The following is a 24,114-nucleotide window of genomic DNA, read 5'->3' as shown; positions in this document are numbered from 1 at the left end:
TGAGATAGAAACACAGGGCGCGCTATAAATGCTGCCTACTGTATAGTACAATCTGAAAGGTTTGCACAGGCTTTAGGGACCACCTGTGGCAGGGCCATCTGAACAACATTAGGGGCCCCCGGGTAAAGCAGTGCACGGGGCCCGGCCTACACTGCCGCTCCCAGCCTCCCGCGCGCTCAGAGCAGCAGAAGGCACCGGAAGTGCTGCGAGCCGGAGCGAGCGGAGCCGGGGTGCCAGATGGGGTGAGAGCGAGCGGAGCCAGGGTACCGGGCGGGGTGAGAGCGATCGGAGCCGGGGTACCGGGTGGGGTGAGAGCGATCGGAGCCGGGGTACCGGGCGGGGGGAGAGCAATCGGAGCCGGGGTACCGGGCGGGGGGAGAGCGATCGAAGCCGGGGTACCGGGCGGGGGGAGAGCGATCGGAGCCGGGGTACCGGGCGGGGTGAGAGCGAGCGGAGCCGGGGTACCGGGCGGGGTGAGAGCGAGCGGAGCCGGGGTACCGGGCGGGGTGAGAGCGAGCGGAGCCGGGGTACCGGGCGGGGTGAGAGCGAGCGGAGCCGGGGTACCGGGCGGGGTGAGAGCGATCGGAGCCGGGGTACCGGGCGGGGGGAGAGCGATCGGAGCCGGGGTACCGGGCGGGGTGAGAGCGAGCGGGCCGGGGTACCGGGCGGGGTGAGAGCGAGCGGAGCCGGGGTACCGGGCGGGGTGAGAGCGAGCGGAGCCGGGGTACCGGGCGGGGGGACAGCGATCGGAGCCGGGGTACCGGGCGGGGTACACACTGGCAGTGTACGCAGCACTTTGCACACACTGTGCAGAGTACGCGGCCCTTTGCACACACTGTGCAGAGTACGCTGCCCTTTGCACACACTGTGCAGTGTACGCAGCCCTTTGCACACACTGTGCAGTGTACGCGGCCCTTTGCACACACTGTGCAGAGTACGCGGCCCTTTGCACACACTGTGCAGAGTACGTGGCACTTTGCACACACTGGCAGTGTACGCGGCCCTTTGCACACACTGTGCAGTGTACGCGGCCCTTTGCACACACTGTGCAGAGTACGCGGCCCTTTGCACACACTGTGCAGAGTACGTGGCACTTTGCACACACTGGCAGTGTACGCGGCCCTTTGCACACACTGGCAGTGTACGCGGCACTTTGCACACACTGGCAGTGTACGCGGCCCTTTGCACACACTGGCAGTGTACGCGGCACTTTGCACACACTGTGCAGAGTACGCGGCCCTTTGCACACACTGTGCAGTGTACGCGGCACTTTGCACACACTGGCAGTGTACGCGGCACTTTGCACACACTGGCAGTGTACGCGGCACTTTGCACACACTGTGCAGAGTACGCGGCCCTTTGCACACACTGTGCAGTGTACGCGGCCCTTTGCACACACTGTGCAGTGTACGCGGCCCTTTGCACACACTGTGCAGAGTACGCGGCCCTTTGCACACACTGTGCAGAGTACGCGGCCCTTTGCACACACTGTGCAGAGTACGCGGCCCTTTGCACACACTGTGCAGAGTACGCGGCCCTTTGCACACACTGTGCAGTGTACGCGGCCCTTTGCACACACTGCAGTGTACGCGGCCCTTTGCACACACTGTGCAGGGTACGCGGCCCTTTGCACACACTGTGCAGTGTACGCGGCCCTTTGCACACACTGTGCAGAGTACGCGGCCCTTTGCACACACTGTGCAGTGTACGCGGCCCTTTGCACACACTGTGCAGAGTACGCGGCCCTTTGCACACACTGTGCAGAGTACGCGACCCTTTGCACACACTGTGCAGAGTACGCGGCCCTTTGCACACACTGTGCAGAGTACGCGGCCCTTTGCACACACTGCAGTGTACGCGGCCCTTTGCACACACTGTGCAGAGTACGCGGCCCTTTGCACACACTGTGCAGTGTACGCGGCCCTTTGCACACACTGTGCAGTGTACGCGGCCCTTTGCACACTGTGCAGAGTACGCGGCCCTTTGCACACACTGTGCAGTGTACGCGGCCCTTTGCACACACTGTGCAGTGTACGCGGCCCTTTGCACACACTGTGCAGAGTACGCGGCCCTTTGCACACACTGTGCAGAGTACGCGGCCCTTTGCACACACTGCAGTGTACGCGGCCCTTTGCACACACTGCACCCAGCCAGACAAGCCCTAGTAACCGGGACAGAGGCCTTAGCAACAGCCGAGAGTGTGACCAGCACCAAGTCACGTGAGCGAGATATCGCGAGAAGCTGGTCACCCGCCGGCGGGAAGTGTGCGCCCCGCCTCCTCCGGGCACAGGCAGCAGTGCAGGACTCCCCGCCAAACCGGGCAGGACTGCGCTGTGTGTGCGCCAAACCGGGCAGGACTGCGCTGTGTGTGCGCCAAACCGGGCAGGACTGCGCTGTGTGTGCGCCAAACCGGGCAGGACTGCGCTGTGTGTGCGCCAAACCGGACAGGACTGCGCTGTGTGTGCGCCAAACCGGGCAGGACTGCGCTGTGTGTGCGCCAAACCGGGCAGGACTGCGCTGTGTGTGCGCCAAACCGGGCAGGACTGCGCTGTGTGTGCGCCAAACCGGGCAGGACTGCGCTGTGTGTGCGCCAAACCGGGCAGCACTGCGCTGTGCGGCACTGTATGTGTGTACACAAACTCTCACATTCAGTATGACATCCGTGAGCAAGGGGTCCGGGCATAGCAGGAACTTGCCATGGTATGTATGTGTGTGTGTCACTCTGTGTGTGTGTATGTGTGTGTGTGTGTGTCACTCTGTGTGTGTGTGTGTGTGTGTGTGTGTGTGCGCTGTGTGTGTGTGTGTGTGTCGTGTGTGTGCGCTGTGTGTGTGTGTGTGTGTCGTGTGTGTGTCACTCTGTGTGTGTGTGTGTCACTCTGTGTGTGTGTGTGTGTGTGTGTGTGTGTGTCACTCTGTGTGTGTGTGTGTGTGCCGTGTGTGTGTCACTCTGTGTGTGTGTGTGTCACTCTGTGTGTGTGTGTGTGTGTGTGTGTGTGTCACTCTGTGTGTGTGTGTGTGTCACTCTGTGTGTGTGTGTGTGTGCGCTGTGTGTGTGTGTGTGTGTGTGCCGTGTGTGTGTCACTCTGTGTGTGTGTGTGTCACTCTGTGTGTGTGTGTGTGTGCCGTGTGTGTGTCACTCTGTGTGTGTGTGTGTCACTCTGTGTGTGTGTGTGTGTGTGCCGTGTGTGTGTCACTCTGTGTGTGTGTGTGTCACTCTGTGTGTGTGTCACTCTGTGTGTGTGTGTGTCACTCTGTGTGTGTGTGTGTCACTCTGTGTGTGTGTGTGTCACTCTGTGTGTGTGTGTCACTCTGTGTGTGTGTCACTCTGTGTGTGTGTGTGTGTGTGTGTCACTCTGTGTGTGTGTGTGTGTGTGTGTGTGCGCTGTGTGTGTGTGTGTGTGTCGTGTGTGTGTCACTCTGTGTGTGTGTGTGTCACTCTGTGTGTGTGTGTGTGTGTGTGTGTGTGTGTGTGTCACTCTGTGTGTGTGTGTGTGTGCCGTGTGTGTGTCACTCTGTGTGTGTGTGTGTCACTCTGTGTGTGTGTGTGTGTGTGTGTGTGTGTGTGTGTGTCACTCTGTGTGTGTGTGTGTGTCACTCTGTGTGTGTGTGTGTGTGTGTGCGCTGTGTGTGTGTGTGTGTGTGTGCCGTGTGTGTGTCACTCTGTGTGTGTGTGTGTCACTCTGTGTGTGTGTGTGTGTGCCGTGTGTGTGTCACTCTGTGTGTGTGTGTGTCACTCTGTGTGTGTGTGTGTGTGTGCCGTGTGTGTGTCACTCTGTGTGTGTGTGTGTCACTCTGTGTGTGTGTGTGTGTGTGTGTCACTCTGTGTGTGTGTGTCACTCTGTGTGTGTGTGTCACTCTGTGTGTGTGTGTCACTCTGTGTGTGTGTGTGTGTGTGTGTGTGTGTGTCACTCTGTGTGTGTGTGTGTGTGTGTGTCACTCTGTGTGTGTGTGTGTGTCACTCTGTGTGTGTGTGTGTGTCACTCTGTGTGTGTCACTCTGTGTGTGTGTGTGTGTGTCACTCTGTGTGTGTGTGTGTGTGTGTGTCACTGTGTGTGTGTGTCACTGTGTGTGTGTGTGTCACTCTGTGTGTGTGTGTGTCACTCTGTGTGTGTGTGTCACTCTGTGTGTGTGTGTCACTCTGTGTGTGTGTGTGTGTGTGTGTGTCACTCTGTGTGTGTGTGTGTGTGTGTGTGTCACTCTGTGTGTGTGTGTGTGTCACTCTGTGTGTGTGTGTGTGTGTCACTGTGTGTGTGTGTGTGTGTCACTGTGTGTGTGTGTCACTGTGTGTGTGTGTGTCACTGTGTGTGTGTGTGTCACTCTGTGTGTGTGTGTCACTCTGTGTGTGTGTGTGTCACTCTGTGTGTGTGTGTCACTCTGTGTGTGTGTGTGTGTGTGTGTGTGTGTGTGTGTGTGTGTGTCACTCTGTGTGTGTGTGTGTGTGTCACTCTGTGTGTGTGTGTGTGTGTCACTCTGTGTGTGTGTGTGTGTGTCACTCTGTGTGTGTGTGTGTGTCACTGTGTGTGTGTCACTGTGTGTGTGTGCGCAGTCTGCCCTGTGTGGCGTAAGGGGACACCTTGTGATCAGGTGGTAACCCTGCAGTAGGTGTGGTTTGCAGAAGGCTTATGTTGTCAATTATGCCAGTGACTATTTTGACTAAATGGAGGATACACCTTGTGTATCAGTAACCCACTAATCTAGATCTATATCTCTATACTGTTAAGTGCCAAAGTGGCACACGACTATATAGTATTTACAATATACCTAGGACTTTACAGTACCAGAAAACACAATTGAAATGTGTCGGAGAGCCCTGTTGATGAGTTTTTATAGAAGAAAGAAAAATGTGGCTCAGAACAGTGTCAATGTGGTATAGTTTATGGAACAAACATTTGCAAAGAAAACTAAGCCTCACTTTTGACTTGTAATATGTTCTCCTGACAGGGTGGAAAAATATCGACCCCAGACCCTTGATGATCTCATCTCCCACCAAGACATCTTGTCCACAAGTAAGTTGGAAGGTTGTGGGATTGGTTGGCATTGATAATGTAAGTCGGACAATCATGCTAAAACCGCTTGGTTTTTAGAAGAATAACCCCAGAAATGATGGTGGGAAAGCCCAGGGAGTCTGGTCCATTAGTTTGCAATGTGTGGCTTGTCAGAGAACATTGAAGGTGGGATTGGAGTATAAATGTTGTACACTATGCGAGTTGTTGCAAGGGATTCCAGTACTTTGTCCTTTTATTAATAATAATAATAGAAAATAATTAACACAATTGTTACTTTTATAACTACATGCATTGTTGCCTTGTGTAGTATACTGTAGCAATGAATTTCAGGGCCCTTCAGCAATGAGAATTTGTTTCAGCTCATTTCAAATATCTGATATTTGTTTCAAATAATGCAAGGTTTCTTTAGTAAGACTGGTGTGCCTCAGTATTTAGCTGTTTTTCATGGATTGTACACACATGCAGCGTCTGTGCTGCGTCCACCCTCCTTAGCAGCACAATTTGGGCTTCGTCTGTTTTTGTTTGTCATAATAGTCACCGCAACATGCCTCTGACAGATTGTTGTACTCACAGGACTTAAACACATACATCAGTTGTGTTAAATAATCCTGTGCTTCTCAACCCTCTCTCCATGTGACACACCAGCCAGGCCATTGGTAATCCACGTTTGTACTTATCACATATGCAAATATAAGAGTAGTTGGTTATCCCTAAAACATGACCTGGCAGGGGGGTCCCTATCAATGTGCTAAATGAAAACTGGTCAGGTAATGCCAGGTGCGAGAAATAATAAAGAAACGCATTCTGCTTGATATTTTTTTTTTTTTTTTTTTAATTTGGGGGGGGTGGGAGAAGTTGTCTAGAGAAACTAGATGGTGTAAGTAAGGTATGATTCCATGATTAAGACCAAAATCAAAATGGTACATGAATGTTGGTGCATAAAGGTTTTAAACGAAATGTTGATTTTCGGTAAAAAATGACTTTTTTTTTTTTTTTTTTTCATCTCCATCAGTTCAGAAGTTTATCAGTGAAGACAAACTCCCTCATCTTTTGTTATATGGTCCCCCTGGGACAGGAAAGACCTCCACAATTCTAGCCTGTGCAAAACAGCTGTACAAAGACAAAGAATTCAACTCCATGGTTTTAGAGGTACTTTTATTTCACTTCTAAAAAGCCCGTTTTGATTTAATAGCAATAAAAACTTATGGTTTATGGAAATTATCTGTGGTATTAAGGCCTGTATAGCGGCTCAGGTGGAATGTTTATTTGGTTAAAACAAGAATTGTACGCAAACCATTTTGCATTCTACCATAGATCGCCCATACTTTGCAGTCACCATTTATACGGTCTAGGATGTTTGGTTGTGACTACAACGCTACCGGCGTTTCGCTGCCGGGACATTTTGCCGCAATGTCCGCTTCTGTGCCTGACCCAACAAGCCAGGTCTACTACGCCTAACCGCCCGCTCTAATGTTTAAATGTCCCGCGCGGGACTGCTACACTGCCTAGACATGCCTCTCTGATGCGCCATCTTTAAATGTCCCACAGCATTTTGCTCACGGCCAAACGTCCTATTCCGTGATTTATACACCACCGCTGCACAAATATATACACATCTTTGTTCTACATACATTTGGGTTACGCATGATCTGTATCTACAATCACATGTGTACCAGTGTTTCAGCTGCCAAATCATTACATAATTGGGTTCATATTTTTTCCATTGTGTAACTAATACCAAGATATTTTTTTTTTTTTGGAAGAAAAGATGCATGTCAGCATCTTGCCTAATGTTTCTTTTTTTTCTTTTCTTTTAACTCGCTCTTTAGCTGAATGCTTCAGACGACAGGGGAATAGATATTGTGAGAGGACCTATACTAAACTTCGCCAGCACAAGAACAATTTTTAAGTAAGTAGTGATTTTATATATGTCTCTATTAATTTATTCATCCATACGGAGAGCTATGCCCAGCGGCTGTTGATAGACAAGTTCCTTTACCTCAACCAGCAAACGCAAACCTCTGCAGTGGATGGAGTGAAACCGTCACTTCTCTGGCACACACAATGTATTCTCTGCACTGTAAAGTAATGTAGGGATTTCACTGTTACCTGAATTATTACCCCTCACACGTGGCACTGACAATGATCATCAGTTCTTATCCTTTCCCGCTTACATCAGGTCTGTGTATTCTGTATCACTTACACACCGGCATTCTAATATTTCAGTCTAGGCCTTCCATCCTATCGTCATTAGTACATAGAAAAAATGTCCAAGCGCATCAATAATTGTGATATAAATTGTGACTGTGGTCATAATAGACCTATAATAAGAATATATACCGTGTAAAAGAAAAACGAATACTGTTTGACATATATTTGTGAGTTTTCAACCATATGAGCAGTGTTCGACAAACCTATACATTTGCACGCCCCGGGCGAGTGGATTTAACATCGTGGCGAGCTCCTATTGGCCCAGGCATCACACGTTTGGTACTAGGTGGCGAGTAGATTTTTTGGTGATTTGTCGACCACTGCATATGAGTGATATAAATGAATTAACACCACAGTGCAAAAAATATTCAAAAAACTTCTCTGTAAGTAGAGGGTCTGCAGCTAAACTGGAAAAGCTGAGGTCAGGGTAACGCCAGCTAAATGGATAAAAAAAGAAGAAAGCACAGAACCCTCAAAGTGTAGTTTTTTTGTGATCTGATGAGATTTTTTGGGTCTAGTTGAGCTCTTCTGGACTTTTAATCAATACTGAATGCTTCAGTTCTAATGCTGCCAGACCGCACTGATGTACCTGTGTAGGGACTGTGCTGTCTCCCTTCCCTGCTCTGAGCTGAGATTGGCTGTGACGCGGATTACGTCATTGTGTGGTGCCGCCTACTGTCGCGGAGCTCCTCCCCATAGTACTGTGACGGTCAGAGGCGGAGACACGCAGTGTCTCTGGGCTGCAGCTGCTGGAGAGAGCGGGTCCTGATCAGCATTCCTCCATTAACTTTGCTGGCCCTGACTGCGCCGGTTCCTGGAGGGATAGAAAGGTGTGAACCACTACAACATCTGCAGCCATAACCCAGCTCGTGAGAGAGGACGTGGTACTCCCCGTAGATCCTGTGCGGCAGTCAGAGAAGCATACTGTCCTTTATTGGTTTTTATACCTACACGCTTACTTGATTTTCTATTCTGTACGTGCACATTTACCGTTTTACATAAACACTATTTTTTATATACTACACTGAGGGTTTTGCGCTTTCGTCTTCTTTTCCTATCGTCATTAGTGTATAAAACATTCTAATCTGAATGCATGTACACCTGACACCTGCCTCTTCTGTTAAAGGAAAGGCTTCAAGCTTGTGATTTTGGATGAAGCCGATGCAATGACTCAGGACGCGCAGAACGCTCTTAGACGGGGTAAAATGGCTCATAATTCCAATAACATATGCCTGGAATCGCTACAACACTGCCAGGTCTCCTGAAAATCTCAGATAGACAAAACAATCTGGCATCTCTGTACGCTGCGAAAGCTGTATTTATGCAATCAACATGTCTGTCGTGCTAATCACTACCTGCTGGTATCCATTTATTTATAAAATGTGTTACCAGGAACTAATACATTGAGTTACCGCTCGTTTTCACGTATGTCCTGGGCACAGAGTTACGATGACAGATACATGGTTACATTAAATGAACAGGGTTATACATTATATATATAAAGACATTGCATAAACAGTTAATAATATGTTGCACATTACTGGGGCTATTAAAACATTCCTGTATTTGATTACTGAACACACTTGTATTTAGGCAGCCTATATTTTGTGTGTCGCTTCTGAGATGAATGCTATTTGTCATTTGCTATTTTATGATGTTTACATCAACATTTTTGTTGATATTACACGGTCTCACTGCAGCATAAATTATTAGGCTGCTAATTTGTTTGGACTATTCGGACAATATGTTTTCACAAAGGAATTACTCAGCTTTTTACAGGACCGAAGCTATAAAATACATAATCCTAGAGGTTTATTAGGACTTCAACAGGTTTTAGCCTGCGTATTTTCTCTTGATATCGTAGTGATCGAGAAGTTCACAGAGAACACTCGCTTCTGCCTGATCTGCAACTACCTGTCTAAGATCATTCCAGCGCTGCAGTCCAGGTGCACGCGGTTCCGCTTTGGGCCTTTAAGTTCAGATCTGATGGTTCCCAGGCTCGAGCATGTGGTGCAACAGGAGAGGTGACTATGACCATCTGTGTGCAGCTCAACACTGACATATAAAATAAATTAATAATAGGGTTGTTGGTTAAGTTGAGACTTGTGCTAGACTGAAGCCACACAAAGTGGGAACGTGTAACTTCGCAGTAAGGAGATCCTGGAACATAAGGTCGCCACAAAGCACAAAAATACAGCGGGTTCAAAGTGCAAGCAAAACCACGTTGCCGTTTCTGCCCGAATATCCTCTACTAGGGTAACAGAAAGTAAAGGACATGGGAAGTCTGCATCAGATCCCATATAGTCTGTAGTGATTCTTAGGGTGTTTTTAGGTAACTATGTAGGTTAACCACAACACTGATTCCGGTTTCAGCGTGTGACGCACATTTCCGTCTTCTCTTCTATGCTCCCAACTCTCGTCACAGTGTGGACATCCGTGAAGATGGAATGAAGGCCTTGGTGACGCTCTCCAATGGAGATATGCGTAGAGCACTGAATATGTTGCAGGTCAGACAGCATGCCATGTTATACCACCAATGTCCAAATTCTATGCCCACAAAGTAGTCTCCAATAACCTTTTTATTAGTGCAAGGGCCACTAATGGGACCTGTGCCTGCAGGAGTATAGTGTTAACTCATTCACTGGCTACCGGCCAACTGATTGACCGTTGTTAAGTGTTTATCTTCTGTGACTTCATCTGGGGGGAAGCGTACCCCACCCTGAATTTTATAGCCCCAAAAGTCCTCTTTGGGTTTACCTAACTTTACAGTGAACATTTGTATGTATCTTTAATCCTAAGAGTAAAGGTTAAAACTATTGGACGTTGTCTGTCTTTAACCTTTTTGTTGTTGTGAGCGATCCCTGCTTGGTTATGCCGTCCTGCCTCTCCTCCTTCTTACAGAGTACTAACATGGCCTTTGGGCAGGTGACCGAGGATTCTGTATACACCTGCACAGGACACCCACTAAGATGTGACATTGCCAATATTCTTGACTGGATGCTGAACAAGGACTTTACCTCCGCCTACAAAAGTATCCTTTGCACCGTGTTTGTTTCCGAGCGTTAGAATTGGGCGCTGCCAGAGAGACGCCTTTCACTGGATCCTGCATTCGTGGTTTTATTGCTTGAATTCTCTTCGACGCCGCAGATCTATAGCCTCCAAGAAAATACGTTTGCTTTAATCCTTTTGGTTCTTCAAGAGCCAACACACACCCGAAACATAGTATTGCTTTCCAGAATCAAAACTCAAACAATGTTTTGGCTCTGAGAGATTGCTGCTGTTCTTGTGCGCAGGCGGTATGCCTGGGCGGCGGTATGCCTGGGCGGCGGTATACCTGGGCTCTCACCTTATCCTTTGTTGTACTTGTCCCTCTTGTTTGGCTGTGTACATTGTGCAGTGATATACTTGCGTTTCAGTCCTTTTGGTGGAGAAGAGCTTTGTAACACATTTCACTGCAATGCTTTGCCTGCTTTCTGTCAGGTGAAGGAGGGTTATGGGGCAGTTGAAAAGCCAGGAGATGGTAATATATTAAATAGTTACTTAATGATGAACATGATTACTTATTTTAACCCCTTAATTGCAATGGAAAGAAAAACATGTTTTGTTAAAGTAGTTTGATCTTTGGCAGACTAAATGTAGTATTTATTTCTATATTACTTGTTTGTCAGGTTGTCTTCTGATGTAACCCTTTGTGTGCCAGATGGGTCAAGCCACGAGATGGCTACAGCCCCATCAGCACTCGCAATCACGTGACTGCGTCCCCAAAGCGATTACGTGATTGCTCTGTGATAACGACACGGACGAGGCGTGTTCCTCTTCCTGCGAGACCGCGTTCTCCCCTACAAAAACGAACAAGTAGATTGACGTAGCTACATCCTGGGGCACTCGAAGGGTTAATTCAAAGTTAAGAAACTAATGTGTATATATGAATAAAAAGGAGCTTAAAGCATAATCTGCACGGATAATAGATATCTATACCTTGCTTTATAAGATCTTTTGTATCTCTTCCCAATGCTGTTTCTATTTTTAGAATCGAATGCTCTGTTCAGCAGATATACGCATTTCAAATATTAAATGCCCAGGAGGTTAAAATGGAGCATTCCCCAGAGCCGTGTGAAGGTTACCATGGTAATCTCGGCAGTTAGAAATTGTAAACACTAAAATCTATCTCTAACTTTTAGAAGTTAAACTTGTATATGTTTATTGGTGGTGCTGCTGCTTTAGGTTTTTACAAGATTCTGAAAAAGAACTTTCTATTTTCCCAGAGATGTGGCGGTGTGCCTGGGCACGGGGGGCGGTGTGCCTGGGCGCGGGGGGCGGTGTGCCTGGGCGCGGGGGGCGGTGTGCCTGGGCGCGGGGGGCGGTGTGCCTGGGTGCGGGGGGAGGTGTGCCTGGGCGCGGGGGGGGCTGGTGTGCCTGGGCGCGGGGGGAGGTGTGCCTGGGCGCGGGGTGGGCTGGTGTGCCTGGGCGCGGGGGGCGGTGTGCCTGGGCGCGGGGGGAGGTGTGCCTGGGCGCGGGGGGGGCTGGTGTGCCTGGGCGCGGGGGGCGGTGTGCCTGGGCGCGGGTGGGCGGTGTGCCTGGGCGCGGGTGGGCGGTGTGCCTGGGCGCGGGTGGGCGGTGTGCCTGGGCGCGGGTGGGCGGTGTGCCTGGGCGCGGGTGGGCGGTGTGCCTGGGCGCGGGGGGGGCGGTGTGCCTGGGCGCGGGGGGGGGGGGGCGGTGTGCCTGGGCGCGGGGGGGGCGGTGTGCCTGGGCGCGGGGGGAGGTGTGCCTGGGCGCGGGGGGGGCGGTGTGCCTGGGCGCGGGTGGGCGGTGCTGCAGTACAGCTTGTTCCCAAGTTAGGTTCCTTAAGATTTTGCCTGTAGAAATTATGGAGCTGAAGACCTTGAAGGGCCTGGCATTGCATGACATTCTGACGGAAGTACATCTCTATGTGCACCGAGGTAAGACACTTCTCTGGGTATTGCCAGGTTAAAGGAACCGATCAGTGGGTTTCCTGTTCCAGGAAAGTGGGAATGTAGCTGATCACAGAATAACATTTACTCCCTTATGGACACTCGCTTTCACTGAATAAAATAGGGTGGCATTTGTTAGCCCTGTTAAGTTCTTGTTCTAATAGTCATACCTCTTAAATCTGTTCATGCATATTAATCTCATATTAAATGTAAGCTTTCTTGCCCTACATTCCCTTCGTTATTATTTGTCCCGTTAACATTTGAAGGAGGCAGCCTAATTATATCGCACGGCCGGCGTATTATACTGCGAGGAATTATACAGACTGTGAAGTGAAATATAGTAACGGTCTGTAAACCTTAAATCATTGTTTTTAATCAAGGTATGCACATATAATCAATGTGTAAGAGAAAACAAAACAAACCCTGCACCCTAACCGCTTACTTTAAGGTTTAGTTCAATGTAAAACCAAATTGAACGCATTGCTTATGATGTTCCATAGTGTAAAACTATACAACAGTATTGTGTGTGTGTGTGTGTGTTTCTCTCTTTAAAATGGTGTCTAAAAGTGTCCATCTTTATTTCTGTTTGGCAATCGCTAATCGTCCTGTTCTGCCCCACGGATAGGATAAATAGGACTATGCTGAGTACCACTAGTTAAGGGCATAGAATAAGGAGATAAAGGCATTAAAACCCGCCCTCAACATCCGGTTACACCGTTTACAAAGAATTCCAGGATAAACTATTTACCAACTGTTGGCCTTTATTATAAGCACATCAATCTTGAGTAGTTCTGCATTGGAGCCATATAGAACTTGGGTCCCATATAGGGCTGATTAGCCCCATATGGGACCTCGCCTTCAAGAATGAAATACACCCACAGCAGGATCTCCGTGTTCAATATGAAAGCCGCTTGGCCAGGCCGAGGTGTTTTGCGTGTCCCCTGTGCCCTGGGGGTGACGTCTTTGGGTAGTTCCTCCTGGTTCCAGCTGGTAGAGCGTACCTGATATCCTTGTTATGCCGTCTCGGGGAATACGCAGCAGGGACCTGGTCCTGAGTCAGTGCCACCTGTTTCTGGCTGGTTTCTGCGGTGGTTTTATCTTCCCCCATCTCCCCATATGGTTTCCACCTTCCGCCCGCCTATAGACGGAGATCATAGAAGGCCCCAGCAGGGGGAGCTCCGGTCACCTCTTCCAACCTCCGAGTGAGCGAGAGATCCGAAACCAGGACATGCCGGGCTCCTAAACACGCCCCCCAGCGCCTCTGTATGGGTTTAATCTTTCCTAGCGTGTAATAGCACCCAAGTATTGTTACTGCACCAGTTACTGTATCTTGGGTTCAATATATAAAGTCTGGGCCTCTCTCTCCATGTGCCATCTTGTCAATTGGAAGCTGGGGGCACAATCGCAGAGCACTCCCGAGCCGTTGCATTTGCACCATATTGTATTGGTGCCATTCTGGTACAGTATGACGCTGGTATCATTTGCAAACAGATGTTGCACTGTTGTGTAGCACATTTGCGGGCCGGTTTGCCTCTTTTCACTGGTGTTACATTAATAGGTGTCACAGCCTACAAACAATAATTAGTAAACACATGCAGCTCAGGAAGGAGTTTAAAATGTTCTAATATTCATAGTTGTGGCGGCGGCGGAGGGAGTGTAACTAGATATTTAAAATAATGAGCAATGCAGTATATAGTTTTAACCCTTAATTCTGCAATTCACTATTTAACATTGTATTTTTCAAACTGCTGCAATTCCTTAGCATGATGTGGTTAATGTTTTTGCGTCGCGCCGGCTCGTCAGGGTGCATTGGCTCTGTTTAATGGCAAAATATGCACTAAAGGAACGGAGACATGAATGCACTGCAGTGTACTAATTCCCAATTATAGTGGTTAAAGGAGCATTGCAAGAGTGTGTGTGTGTGTGTGTGTGTGTGTGTGTGTGTGTGTGTGTGTGTGTGTGTGTGTGTGTGTGTGTGTGTGTCTGCGCTTATAATGACGGCGACGCGACGTCGCGGCAAAACAAATGCATTGCTGCCATCGTGTGTGCTTATAGTAAGCGCGACGCGACGGATTGGTCGCGATCGCTGGAAGTCATCTCTGTGATTTTCCAGCGACTGTCGCCTGACCGTCGCCGGCACTATAAACGCAGCCTTAGTTATAGAATTGATGCATGAGGTCTCCGGAGCTGAGCCCCGTTAATTTCAGCTCCGGGAACACCCTACTTCCGGAGATACTTGCCTCTGAAGTAGGTGCCGGTAGCTGCTTTCAGGTTTGAAGCTCCCGCGTCACATGGGCCAATAGTAAGCCGCACTGATGATGTCACGGCTTTCTATTGGCCCGCAGGCCGGGAGATATCTCAATAGAGGACATATTGGGAACCCAGGTAGCCGAGGAGAGCGGCTACCGGCCAGGTAAGTATCTCTGGGATCTGGGGGTCCCAGGAGCTGAAATTAACAGGGTTCAGATCTGGGTACTTCCTGCTTCATATATCATATATATATATATATATATATATATTATTATATAGTATTTTATATGTGTATATGTATATATATTATCTCTATCTCTATCTCTATCTCTATCTCTATCTCTATCTCTATCTCTATCTCTATCTCTATCTCTATCTCTATCTCTATCTCTATCTCTATCTCTATCTCTATCTCTATATATAGTGTGTGTGTCATTTTTTTTTTTTTTTGCACACAAATCCACCGCCTTGGTTTGTCTCTGCCAAAATATTGTGGCTTTGCATTTTTTTTAATTTTGCAAGAAAGTTCAGTTTGGAGACTACTCCAGGTTCCAGAGTTCGTAGTTTTACAGAATCTGCTGGATATGATCTGCAGCCTGGTGATTTGTGATGAGCTGCAGCCTGGTGATTTGTGAGCTGCAGCCTGCGGATTTGTGATGAGCTGCAGCCTGCGGATTTGTGATGAGCTGCAGCCTGCGGATTTGTGATGAGCTGCAGCCTGCGGATTTGTGATGAGCTGCAGCCTGCGGATTTGTGATGAGCTGCAGCCTGCGGATTTGTGATGAGCTGCAGCCTGCGGATTTGTGATGAGCTGCAGCCTGCGGATTTGTGATGAGCTGCAGCCTGCGGATTTGTGATGAGCTGCAGCCTGCGGATTTGTGATGAGCTGCAGCCTGCGGATTTGTGATGAGCTGCAGCCTGCGGATTTGTGAGCTGGTGCAGGGAGCTTTCTGTGCGCCGGCCGCTTGGGAGCTCGAGGATCACACTTTTACTTATGTATTCTCAAAAGATTTGGAATGAATGACCGCACCCACGTCTGACAAACCCATTTTAGCAACGGCTGAAAAATACACTGCCCAGAGCATTGTAATGTCAGCAGTATCACATTCCCATTGTAACTCATTTACACAGGTTTCTAGCATACAATGTGAAGTTACAATAGTGAGAATAAACCAATATAACAGTTTAGGAAACCGATTTAAAGATTATTTTTGTTTGCAGCTGGCCTCCTTTTCTAAGATAACACAGGTCTGTAGCTGTGAGTGGGCCGGTCTGAACTCTGATAGCCCACCCGAGAATTTCACAGGGTCCCAGTGGGGCTTGATTCAGGCTGTCAGTTTGGGTTCGTTTAGACCTTTTTCCCTGTTCGGTTGATACCTACCTCAAATATAGTACAAATTGCCAGATTATATACTGTACTTCCAAATCCCCGGCACATTGGAGTGGAGCATTTCTTTAGCTTACATAATCGTTTGAGTGAAGCTGAATAACCATTTTTGTTTTCTTGGTCTCTGCAGTGGATTTTCCAGCGCCCGTTCGAATGCATTTGTTAATCAAGATGGCAGACATAGAGTAAGTAACTGCAGGGAGGGGGGTGGGGTTATCACGCCCGATGTGGTGGTGACGTCCATTTAATTTAATTTCTGCCTTGATGACTCGCGATCTGTGTGTTTTGGGGGTAGATAATTTTTATTAAGATTTGACTGCATTACTTACCATTATCAATATAGATTTTAAAGATGTGCATATAAACCTACTGTCACTGAATCCAATTGAAGGATGTGTGGGAAGATGGTGCTCAGATATAAGTGTCTATCATGCGGTATTTAACAGTCCGTATAAAGACGGCTGATCTGGAACCCATCATAGTATATAGCAATCCATAAAGATATGGTCTTGGTATATTTACCCCACAATAACCCCAAATAGGGTCAAAGGTAAACAGTAGGGGCCAAGGCCCCATTACCTGCCCATAGCGAGTCCAGAGTAGATCCAAAGTTCCTAGGTGCCATATTCGTGCAATACTGCAGGGTAAGTCAGCATGCAAAGGAGCACAGCACAAACTCCGTCCATGAAGAAAAAATGAATTCAGGGCAACTCCTATGGGATGAAACGCGTTGGTGTGTTAGCTCTCTCCTCACCACTGTATATCTATTAAATACCTTTAACTTTTTATATGGAGTTGCCCCGAATTCATTTTTTCTTCATGGACGGAATTTGTGCTGTGCTACGTTGCTTCACCAATTTTGCAGTTACTGAATCCAACTATCGATATGAAAATGTAACCTCTACCTACAGCGAAGTGACATCTCACGGCGCTTGCGCTGTAATTCTAGCTGGCCAGCCTCCATACTGCTGCTGGTGCATTTGAGCTGCGAAAGTTAATATCACTTAAGTTATTTCACATCACCATTTAAAGTATTCTGAAGAAGTGGTTTCTGGGAACTGTGACATCACTGTGCATCACAATCCATTTCCTAGCATCATTATTGGCATATGTTATCCATCTTGCATTTGACGCATCTTTCCTTATTCTTTGTATGGTGCGCGCAGTGGCGTAGCTAGCCATGCGCGGGTCCCCGGGCAAATTTTTTTTTAGGGCCCCATTGAGTTAACATATTCCATAGGTTCAGGAGTTTCCATCGCCCCCTCACCTCCCGGCGTGTTGGCAGCCCTGCGAGCCAATCCCCCCCCCCCTGTTTTACACCTCACTCGCCTCTATTCACCCCTTATGTATCTCTCCCCCCTCTTCACCCCCTCCCTCACTACCCCTTTTTTCCCCTCTCAGTGTTACCCCTCCCTCGGCTATCATTCTGTAACCCCACCCTCCTCCACACTCAACCCAGCTCCCTCAATCCTCCCTTTCTGTAAATAGACATACAACACACACACACACTTTTAATACAGTTAACTATAGACAACTGTGTAAAGAATGACAATCTTTTTATTCAAGCATTTTTAAAATAGTTTCACGTGTTACCTCAATTGCTTGCACTGAATCACACCCAGGAGACTGAGGCACGTACGCACCCCCCCATCCCCACACACTGACAGACACAACTGCAACTGACAAGTTTACACACAAACACACAGCATACTGTCAGACTGAAACATACACATGCACAGCAAACTGACACACAAACACACAGCATACTGTCAGACTGAAACATACACATGCACAGCAAACTGACACACAAACACACAGCATACTGTCAGACTGAAACATACATGTGCACAGCAAACTGACACACAAATACACACAGCATACTGTCAGACTGAAACATACACACACACAGCAAACTGACACACAAATACACACAGCATACTGTCAGACTGAAACATACACATGCACAGCAAACTGACACACAAATACACGCAGCATACTGTCAGACTGCAACATACACATGCACAGCAAACTGACACACAAACACACAGCATACTGTCAGACTGAAACATACACATGCACAGCAAACTGACACACAAACACACAGCATACTGTCAGACTGAAACATACATGTGCACAGCAAACTGACACACAAACACACAGCATACTGTCAGACTGCAACATACACATGCACAGCAAACTGACACACAAATACACGCAGCATACTGTCAGACTGAAACATACACACGCACAGCAAACTGACACACAAACACACAGCATACTGTCAGACTGCAACATACACATGCACAGCAAACTGACACACAAATACACGCAGCATACTGTCAGACTGAAACATACACATGCACAGCAAACTGGCACACAAATACACACAGCATAGTAACTTCTCCCCCCGATGTTACGGAGAGCAGGGGCAGGAGGAGCGCTGCAGCTCTCTGCCTCAGTTCTGCTGCCTGTTCTCCCCCCCCCCCTGCTGCCTGTTCTCCCCCCCCCTGCTGCCTGTTCTCCCCCCCCCTGCTGCCTGTTCTCCTCCCCCCCTGCTGCCTGTTCTCCCCCCCCCCCTCTGCCTGTTCTACCCCCCCCCTGCTGCCTGTTCTACCCCCCTTTGCTGCCTGTTCTCCCCCCCCCTGCTGCCTGTTCTCTCCCCCCCCCCCCTCCTTCTCCTCGCCGCTCACAGCTCCTGATCCAGCTTTGATGCTGTGCTTTGAGCCCAGGAGTGGGTGTGAAGGGGACCGGAGGATGAATGGGGCCCTGACTCCTGCGGTCGTCGGCTGAGCCAAATGTCCTGGCTCTCCCCCGTGGGCGGGTCCCCCCAAGGGCCCGGCTGCTCGGGCTATAGCTATGCCCCTGGGTGAGAGCCGTGTTCATACATATGAATGCAGAAACAATTGTTTGGAACTACTTGCTTTGGTTTTACACCAAGAAAAACCTTGGCTGATTGTCATTTATTACATATCATTTGTAAATGTGAGCCACCGCCCGTCTCCACACTGCTTCTAACGCCACTGCCCGTCTCCACACTGCTTCTAACGCCCCTGCCCGTCTCCACACTGCTTCTAACGCCCCTGCCCGTCTCCACACTGCTTCTAACGCCACCGCCCGTCTCCACACTGCTTCTAACGCCACCGCCCGTCTCCACACTGCTTCTAACGCCACCGCCCGTCTCCACACTGCTTCTAACGCCGCTGCCCGTCTCCACACTGCTTTCAACGCCGCTGCCCGTCTCCACACTGCTTCTAACGCCGCTGCCCGTCTCCACGCTGCTTCTTACGACGCTGCCCGTCTCCACGCTGCTTCTAACGCCCCTGCCCGTCTCCACGCTGCTTCTAACGCCCCTGCCCGTCTCCACGCTGCTTCTAACGCCCCTGCCCGTCTCCACGCTGCTTCTAACGCCCCTCCCCGTCTCCACGCTGCTTCTTACGACGCTGCCCGTCTCCACGCTGCTTCTTACGACGCTGCCCGTCTCCACGCTGCTTCTTACGACGCTGCCCGTCTCCACGCTGCTTCTAACGCCGCTGCCCGTCTCCACGCTGCTTCTAACGCCGCTGCCCGTCTCCACGCTGCTTCTAACGCCGCTGCCCGTCTCCACGCTGCTTCTAACGCCGCTGCCCGTCTCCACGCTGCTTCTAACGCCGCTGCCCGTCTCCACGCTGCTTCTAACGCCGCTGCCCGTCTCCACGCTGCTTCTAACGCCGCTGCCCGTCTCCACGCTGCTTCTAACGCCGCTGCCCGTCTCCACGCTGCTTCTAACGCCGCTGCCCGTCTCCACGCTGCTTCTAACGCCGCTGCCCGTCTCCACGCTGCTTCTAACGCCGCTGCCCGTCTTCACGCTGCTTCTAACGCCGCTGCCCGTCTCCACGCTGCTTCTAACGCCGCTGCCCGTCTCCACGCTGCTTCTAACGCCGCTGCCCGTCTCCACGCTGCTTCTTACGCCGCTGCCCGTCTCCACGCTGCTTCTAACGCCGCTGCCCGTCTCCACGCTGCTTCTAACGCCGCTGCCCGTCTCCACGCTGCTTCTAACGCCGCTGCCCGTCTCCACGCTGCTTCTAACGCCGCTGCCCGTCTCCACGCTGCTTCTAACGCCGCTGCCCGTCTCCACGCTGCTTCTAACGCCGCTGCCCGTCTCCACGCTGCTTCTAACGCCGCTGCCCGTCTCCACGCTGCTTCTAACGCCGCTGCCCGTCTCCACGCTGCTTCTAACGCCGCTGCCCGTCTCCACGCTGCTTCTAACGCCGCTGCCCGTCTCCACGCTGCTTCTTACGCCGCTGCCCGTCTCCACGCTGCTTCTAACGCCGCTGCCCGTCTCCACGCTGCTTCTAACGCCGCTGCCCGTCTCCACGCTGCTTCTAACGCCGCTGCCCGTCTCCACGCTGCTTCTAACGCCGCTGCCCGTCTCCACGCTGCTTCTAACGCCGCTGCCCGTCTCCACGCTGCTTTTAACGCCGCTGCCCGTCTCCACGCTGCTTCTAGCTGCCCGTCTCCACGCTGCTTCTAGCTGCCCGTCTCCACGCTGCTTCTAACGCCGCTGCCCGTCTCCACGCTGCTTCTAACGCCGCTGCCCGTCTCCACGCTGCTTCTAACGCCACTGCCTAACGTCATGTTATTTTTTGTTTAAGTTGATTCATCAAATCCATTTGATACATTAGCCCCCAAGTGTCTAACCCTAATACATTGTAATGCTGTACGTACAGGTGCTGAGGAAGCAAACCTGCCCTGCGAAATGCTGAACTAGCTTCCTGCACCCCCTTATACTGTACCATTATTACATTGTTGCAGTAAGTCATCCCTAGGGTGTCATGCTGTGTTTTATAAGGATGTATAAAAAGATTCAGGTTACTGCATGGAAATAGAGCTGTAACTGGGTCCTGCAGGGACTTACTGCCTGTTCTGCTCCTAAATACATGGGCCCCTGTTGAATATCCTGTGATGTGGTTGTCTGCCTTGCTTGAGGAGATTTAGGCCCCAAATCCTCCTGGGCAAATAGAACACTGCATCCTAACACAGCAAGTGCTTTTCTTAACAGATACAGACTGGCTTCTGGGACAAGTGAGAAAATCCAGCTCAGCTCCCTCATAGCAGCGTTCCAGGTCACTCGGGACATGATTGTGGCTGAAGCTTAGTGATGGGGGAAAAAGGGAACTGAAACCGTGGAGATGTGCACGGTAAAGGTTACTCAAGGACAGAGCAATACAGATTTGGCAGAAGACACCGTGCGTAGCTAAATACTATTTAGTTCTATTTTAAGAACGACACCGGAAGTGCGTGTTTTTTTCCTTTCTTTATACACAACTGTGGCAGAATTTAAAAACATTTAAGTCTCTTATATGATCTGATGTTTCTTGCTCTCCCGTTTTCAAAAAAATAAAATTGTGATGCTTTGAAATAAAGCTTTTTATTTCAATGCCTGTAGTGTAAGTGCCAGTTCAGCAAAACGTCACCCTTACAGGGTTGGAGCTGTGAAATTAGAATGTGCTTCTCCAATGGCTGAAGAGGTTAAAGTGGAATGTGAAATCCCAACACCATAAACACAGAGACATGTTAAACAAATGCAGTTCCGATTAGGGACAAAGTGAAACAAGTACAATCATCGGTTGAATAAAGTATATCACATGAGAACTTAAATGAGTATTTGTTCAAATTTCCAACAGAATTCCTGAATAATGGGATGTTTGTTCAATTATTTTGGTTCACCCGAGAGAAGGTAATATGTTCATGCACATACCGTACTTGGAATGCTCACGAGGGCTTATAAATACACCGTAGCAGTTATGTTTCCCAATAAGTGCAGGATAACAAATGAAATTCTTAATATATATATTTTTTTTTTTAAGGTTGTTTATCTAGGTTTACATCCACATGAACTTATCACTGTCATTAATTCAATTTGTTCCTATTTGGGGCATCATTACCTGATAGTTTTGGGAAAGAGGACATTAGCCTCAAATCTTTCTTCAGATGGTTCGAATTTTGTGATTATTTATTTCTGTAGCATTAAGCAGACCAAACACACAGTCCTTTCATTTACTACTACTCATGATTGCTTGTAAAGTTACCTCGTGCTCGATTACAAACTAAATACAGATCTGGTGTATCTGCAGGAGTTTAACATAGCACATGTATTTATTCACATTAGGAGGATTTAAGGAATGGTTGGCTTTGGGTCTTCTGTATAATGCATTACTAAAATCATGCACATAATTGGATATCTTCCAACCCTCTATCTGAACCTATAAAGTGGAATCCACAGAACTTTCTTTAATGTGCAGTAGGGACCGTCACCGTATAACAAGACGCAAGTACCCTCGGTATAGGAGTAATCATTTATATATTAGACCTGGTCTGTTGGACACTATTAGGCAATAGAAACTTGCAGTTTTATAGCTTTTGCAATAGGAAAAGCACCATTTCCCTTTTAAACCATATTTACCTTGTATGGATTATTTTGGGGTGATGTGTATTGTCATTGCTACTCCCTAGGTGTGAAATGCATACTCCAATATCACATGATCATCCTAAACATACTACTTTTCAGTGAGTTTGCAAAAATTGGGTGCTTTAAAAAGTCTGCATTGTCTTTCAAAATAATGGCTCCCTGCCACGTGAGACTTTCAGAGCTGAACAGGCCTCAGCCGCTCCCTGCCACGTGAGACTTTCAGAGCTGAACAGGCCTCAGCCGCTCCCTGCCACGTGAGACTTTCAGAGCTGAACAGGCCTCAGCCGCTCCCTGCCACGTGAGACTTTCAGAGCTGAACAGGCCTGAGCCGCTCCCTGCCACGTGAGACTTTCAGAGCTGAACAGGCCTCAGCCGCTCCCTGCCACGTGAGACTTTCAGAGCTGAACAGGCCTCAGCCGCTCCCTGCCACGTGAGACTTTCAGAGCTGAACAGGCCTCAGCCGCTCCCTGCCACGTGAGACTTTCAGAGCTGAACAGGCCTCAGCTGCTCCCTGCCACGTGAGACTTTCAGAGCTGAATAGGTAATTGTAGAAGTCTCGCTGTTGTATTTAGAAAAATTGAATTGTCTTTGCTCCAAATACAACAAATGCTAGTAATGGTAGTGGTGACTTCTACAACATGATTGGGGACAGGGGACAGCGGACTCGCACGGACCTAGTAAAATTCCACAGAGCAGGACTTGTTATATATCTTCTGGTCAACCACTAAAATGAGTAGCAATATTGTGTTTCTTCTGTATGCGTGTGACTTCATCTTCCTGTACAGGCTGCAGCTTGGTAACAATTCTTACTGAAGAGTGGGGGTCATTACTTGATCCTGTATCTCCTGATTGAGGCGAGTATGGTTAAGTCGTTTCAAGGTGCTTGAAGTTTGGATGGAGGTCCCCTTTTCATACACAAGGGCGCTAAAGATTAGTCCTGTAGGTAAGGAAATTCTTCATCTTTCCAGGAATGGGCAGAGCAAGGACTTGATACGTGGTAAGGAAACAGCGTAGTGCCTTGCGACACATGTGCCGGAGCGAGGACAGGACACGAGGCGATGTCCAGAACTGCACATGACCGTCTCTGTTTCTGAAATGTAGACGAAAAAACAGCACTTGGTATGGAAGGGACCGATTGAGCACAGGAAGGAACGGCCCCTCTCCAGATGCACTTCGGATTGTAAAGGACAAGCTTATCGCTATGAAACATGCTGCACCGTGACACTGAGCATCTGTATGTATTTCTAACCCTCCACATCACTGTCTGCCAATAGCCCTTTTGTTGCTCTTGTGCTGTTCGGGGACTGGCATCCACGTGGCCCTTGCGTTGGGAGAACGGCCTGGCCATTTATAGCCTGGCAGCTGGTCAAGGTCAGAGCTTTCACTGGAGAAGCCTTGGGCCATATGATCACAGGACTACAGATTCAACAAAAATCTAATTCCCTGCAAAGCTTACATTTTTTATCAAATATTTACAAGTTTTTTCAACACTAAAGTGCCCTGGTTGTTATTTTATTGCGGTGTTTTGCAGTTTGACGCTATTTACTAGCCGCCTGTAATAAGTAGCCAGTGTAAACAATCTCTTTGCCCTGTGTGTACCTCATTCCCTTAATAACCTTCCTCAGCCCCATATCTGAGGCCAGGGATCAGCATTTGTATCTACTGCCTATTCAAGAGATTTAATAAATGATACATTTTCTTCCTATTGTTATTGCCCCTAACTTACACTATTCCTCCTCAACATCTTCATATATGGCTATCGTGCAGATCTTCTCTGTTCCACCATTTGTGAGGGTTTGACATCGGGGTGGACCATGTCAGTAGCAGAACTAGCAGCAAGACCCTACCTGCGCTGGAGGG

At 48.9% G+C, this 24,114-nt stretch overlaps 2 protein-coding genes across 5 annotated transcripts in view; one reads left to right on the top strand and one right to left on the bottom strand.

Moving 5' to 3' along the window:
• Window positions 1-2,251: 2,251 nt before the first annotated feature.
• Window positions 2,252-21,238, top strand: RFC5 (replication factor C subunit 5). 2 transcript variants are annotated; one of them, XM_075568094.1, is made up of 11 exons: window positions 2,252-2,700; window positions 4,942-5,006; window positions 6,019-6,155; window positions 6,836-6,915; window positions 8,344-8,417; window positions 9,082-9,241; window positions 9,643-9,724; window positions 10,119-10,248; window positions 12,080-12,157; window positions 15,937-15,991; window positions 20,845-21,238. In XM_075568094.1, the coding sequence occupies exons 1-11, from the start codon at window positions 2,654-2,656 to the stop codon at window positions 20,939-20,941; spliced, it is 1,005 nt and encodes a 334-aa protein (XP_075424209.1). In that variant the 5' UTR covers window positions 2,252-2,653; the 3' UTR covers window positions 20,942-21,238. The 2 variants fall into 2 exon arrangements, with proteins under 2 accessions (XP_075424209.1, XP_075424210.1); XM_075568095.1 differs by lacking the exon at window positions 20,845-21,238 and adding an exon at window positions 17,208-18,404.
• WSB2 (WD repeat and SOCS box containing 2) overlaps window positions 21,195-24,114 on the bottom strand; it is a 32,024-nt gene continuing 29,104 nt past the window's right edge. For all 3 annotated transcript variants that reach the window (XM_075568091.1, XM_075568092.1, XM_075568093.1), the window contains one exon: window positions 21,195-23,344. In XM_075568091.1, the coding sequence (XP_075424206.1) occupies window positions 23,179-23,344 (166 nt within the window). In that variant the 3' untranslated portion in view covers window positions 21,195-23,178. The remainder of the gene's footprint in view (window positions 23,345-24,114) is intronic.

The sequence above is a fragment of the Ascaphus truei genome, chromosome 13 (genome assembly GCF_040206685.1).
Source record: "Ascaphus truei isolate aAscTru1 chromosome 13, aAscTru1.hap1, whole genome shotgun sequence".
In the NCBI taxonomy this organism is placed as follows: Eukaryota; Metazoa; Chordata; class Amphibia; order Anura; family Ascaphidae; genus Ascaphus; species Ascaphus truei.
Note: the sequence above shows the minus strand (reverse complement) of the source record. Positions and strands in the feature narration are given on the sequence as shown.

Excerpts from the sequence above, each read along its gene's own strand:
- RFC5 (XM_075568094.1), top strand. The coding sequence starts at position 2,654 with ATGACATCCGTGAGCAAGGGGTCCGGGCATAGCAGGAACTTGCCATG. Across the intron at positions 6,156-6,835 it reads TCAACTCCATGGTTTTAGAG|CTGAATGCTTCAGACGACAG; the intron begins GTACTTTTATTT and ends CTCGCTCTTTAG. Across the intron at positions 9,242-9,642 it reads CATGTGGTGCAACAGGAGAG|TGTGGACATCCGTGAAGATG; the intron begins GTGACTATGACC and ends CTCTCGTCACAG.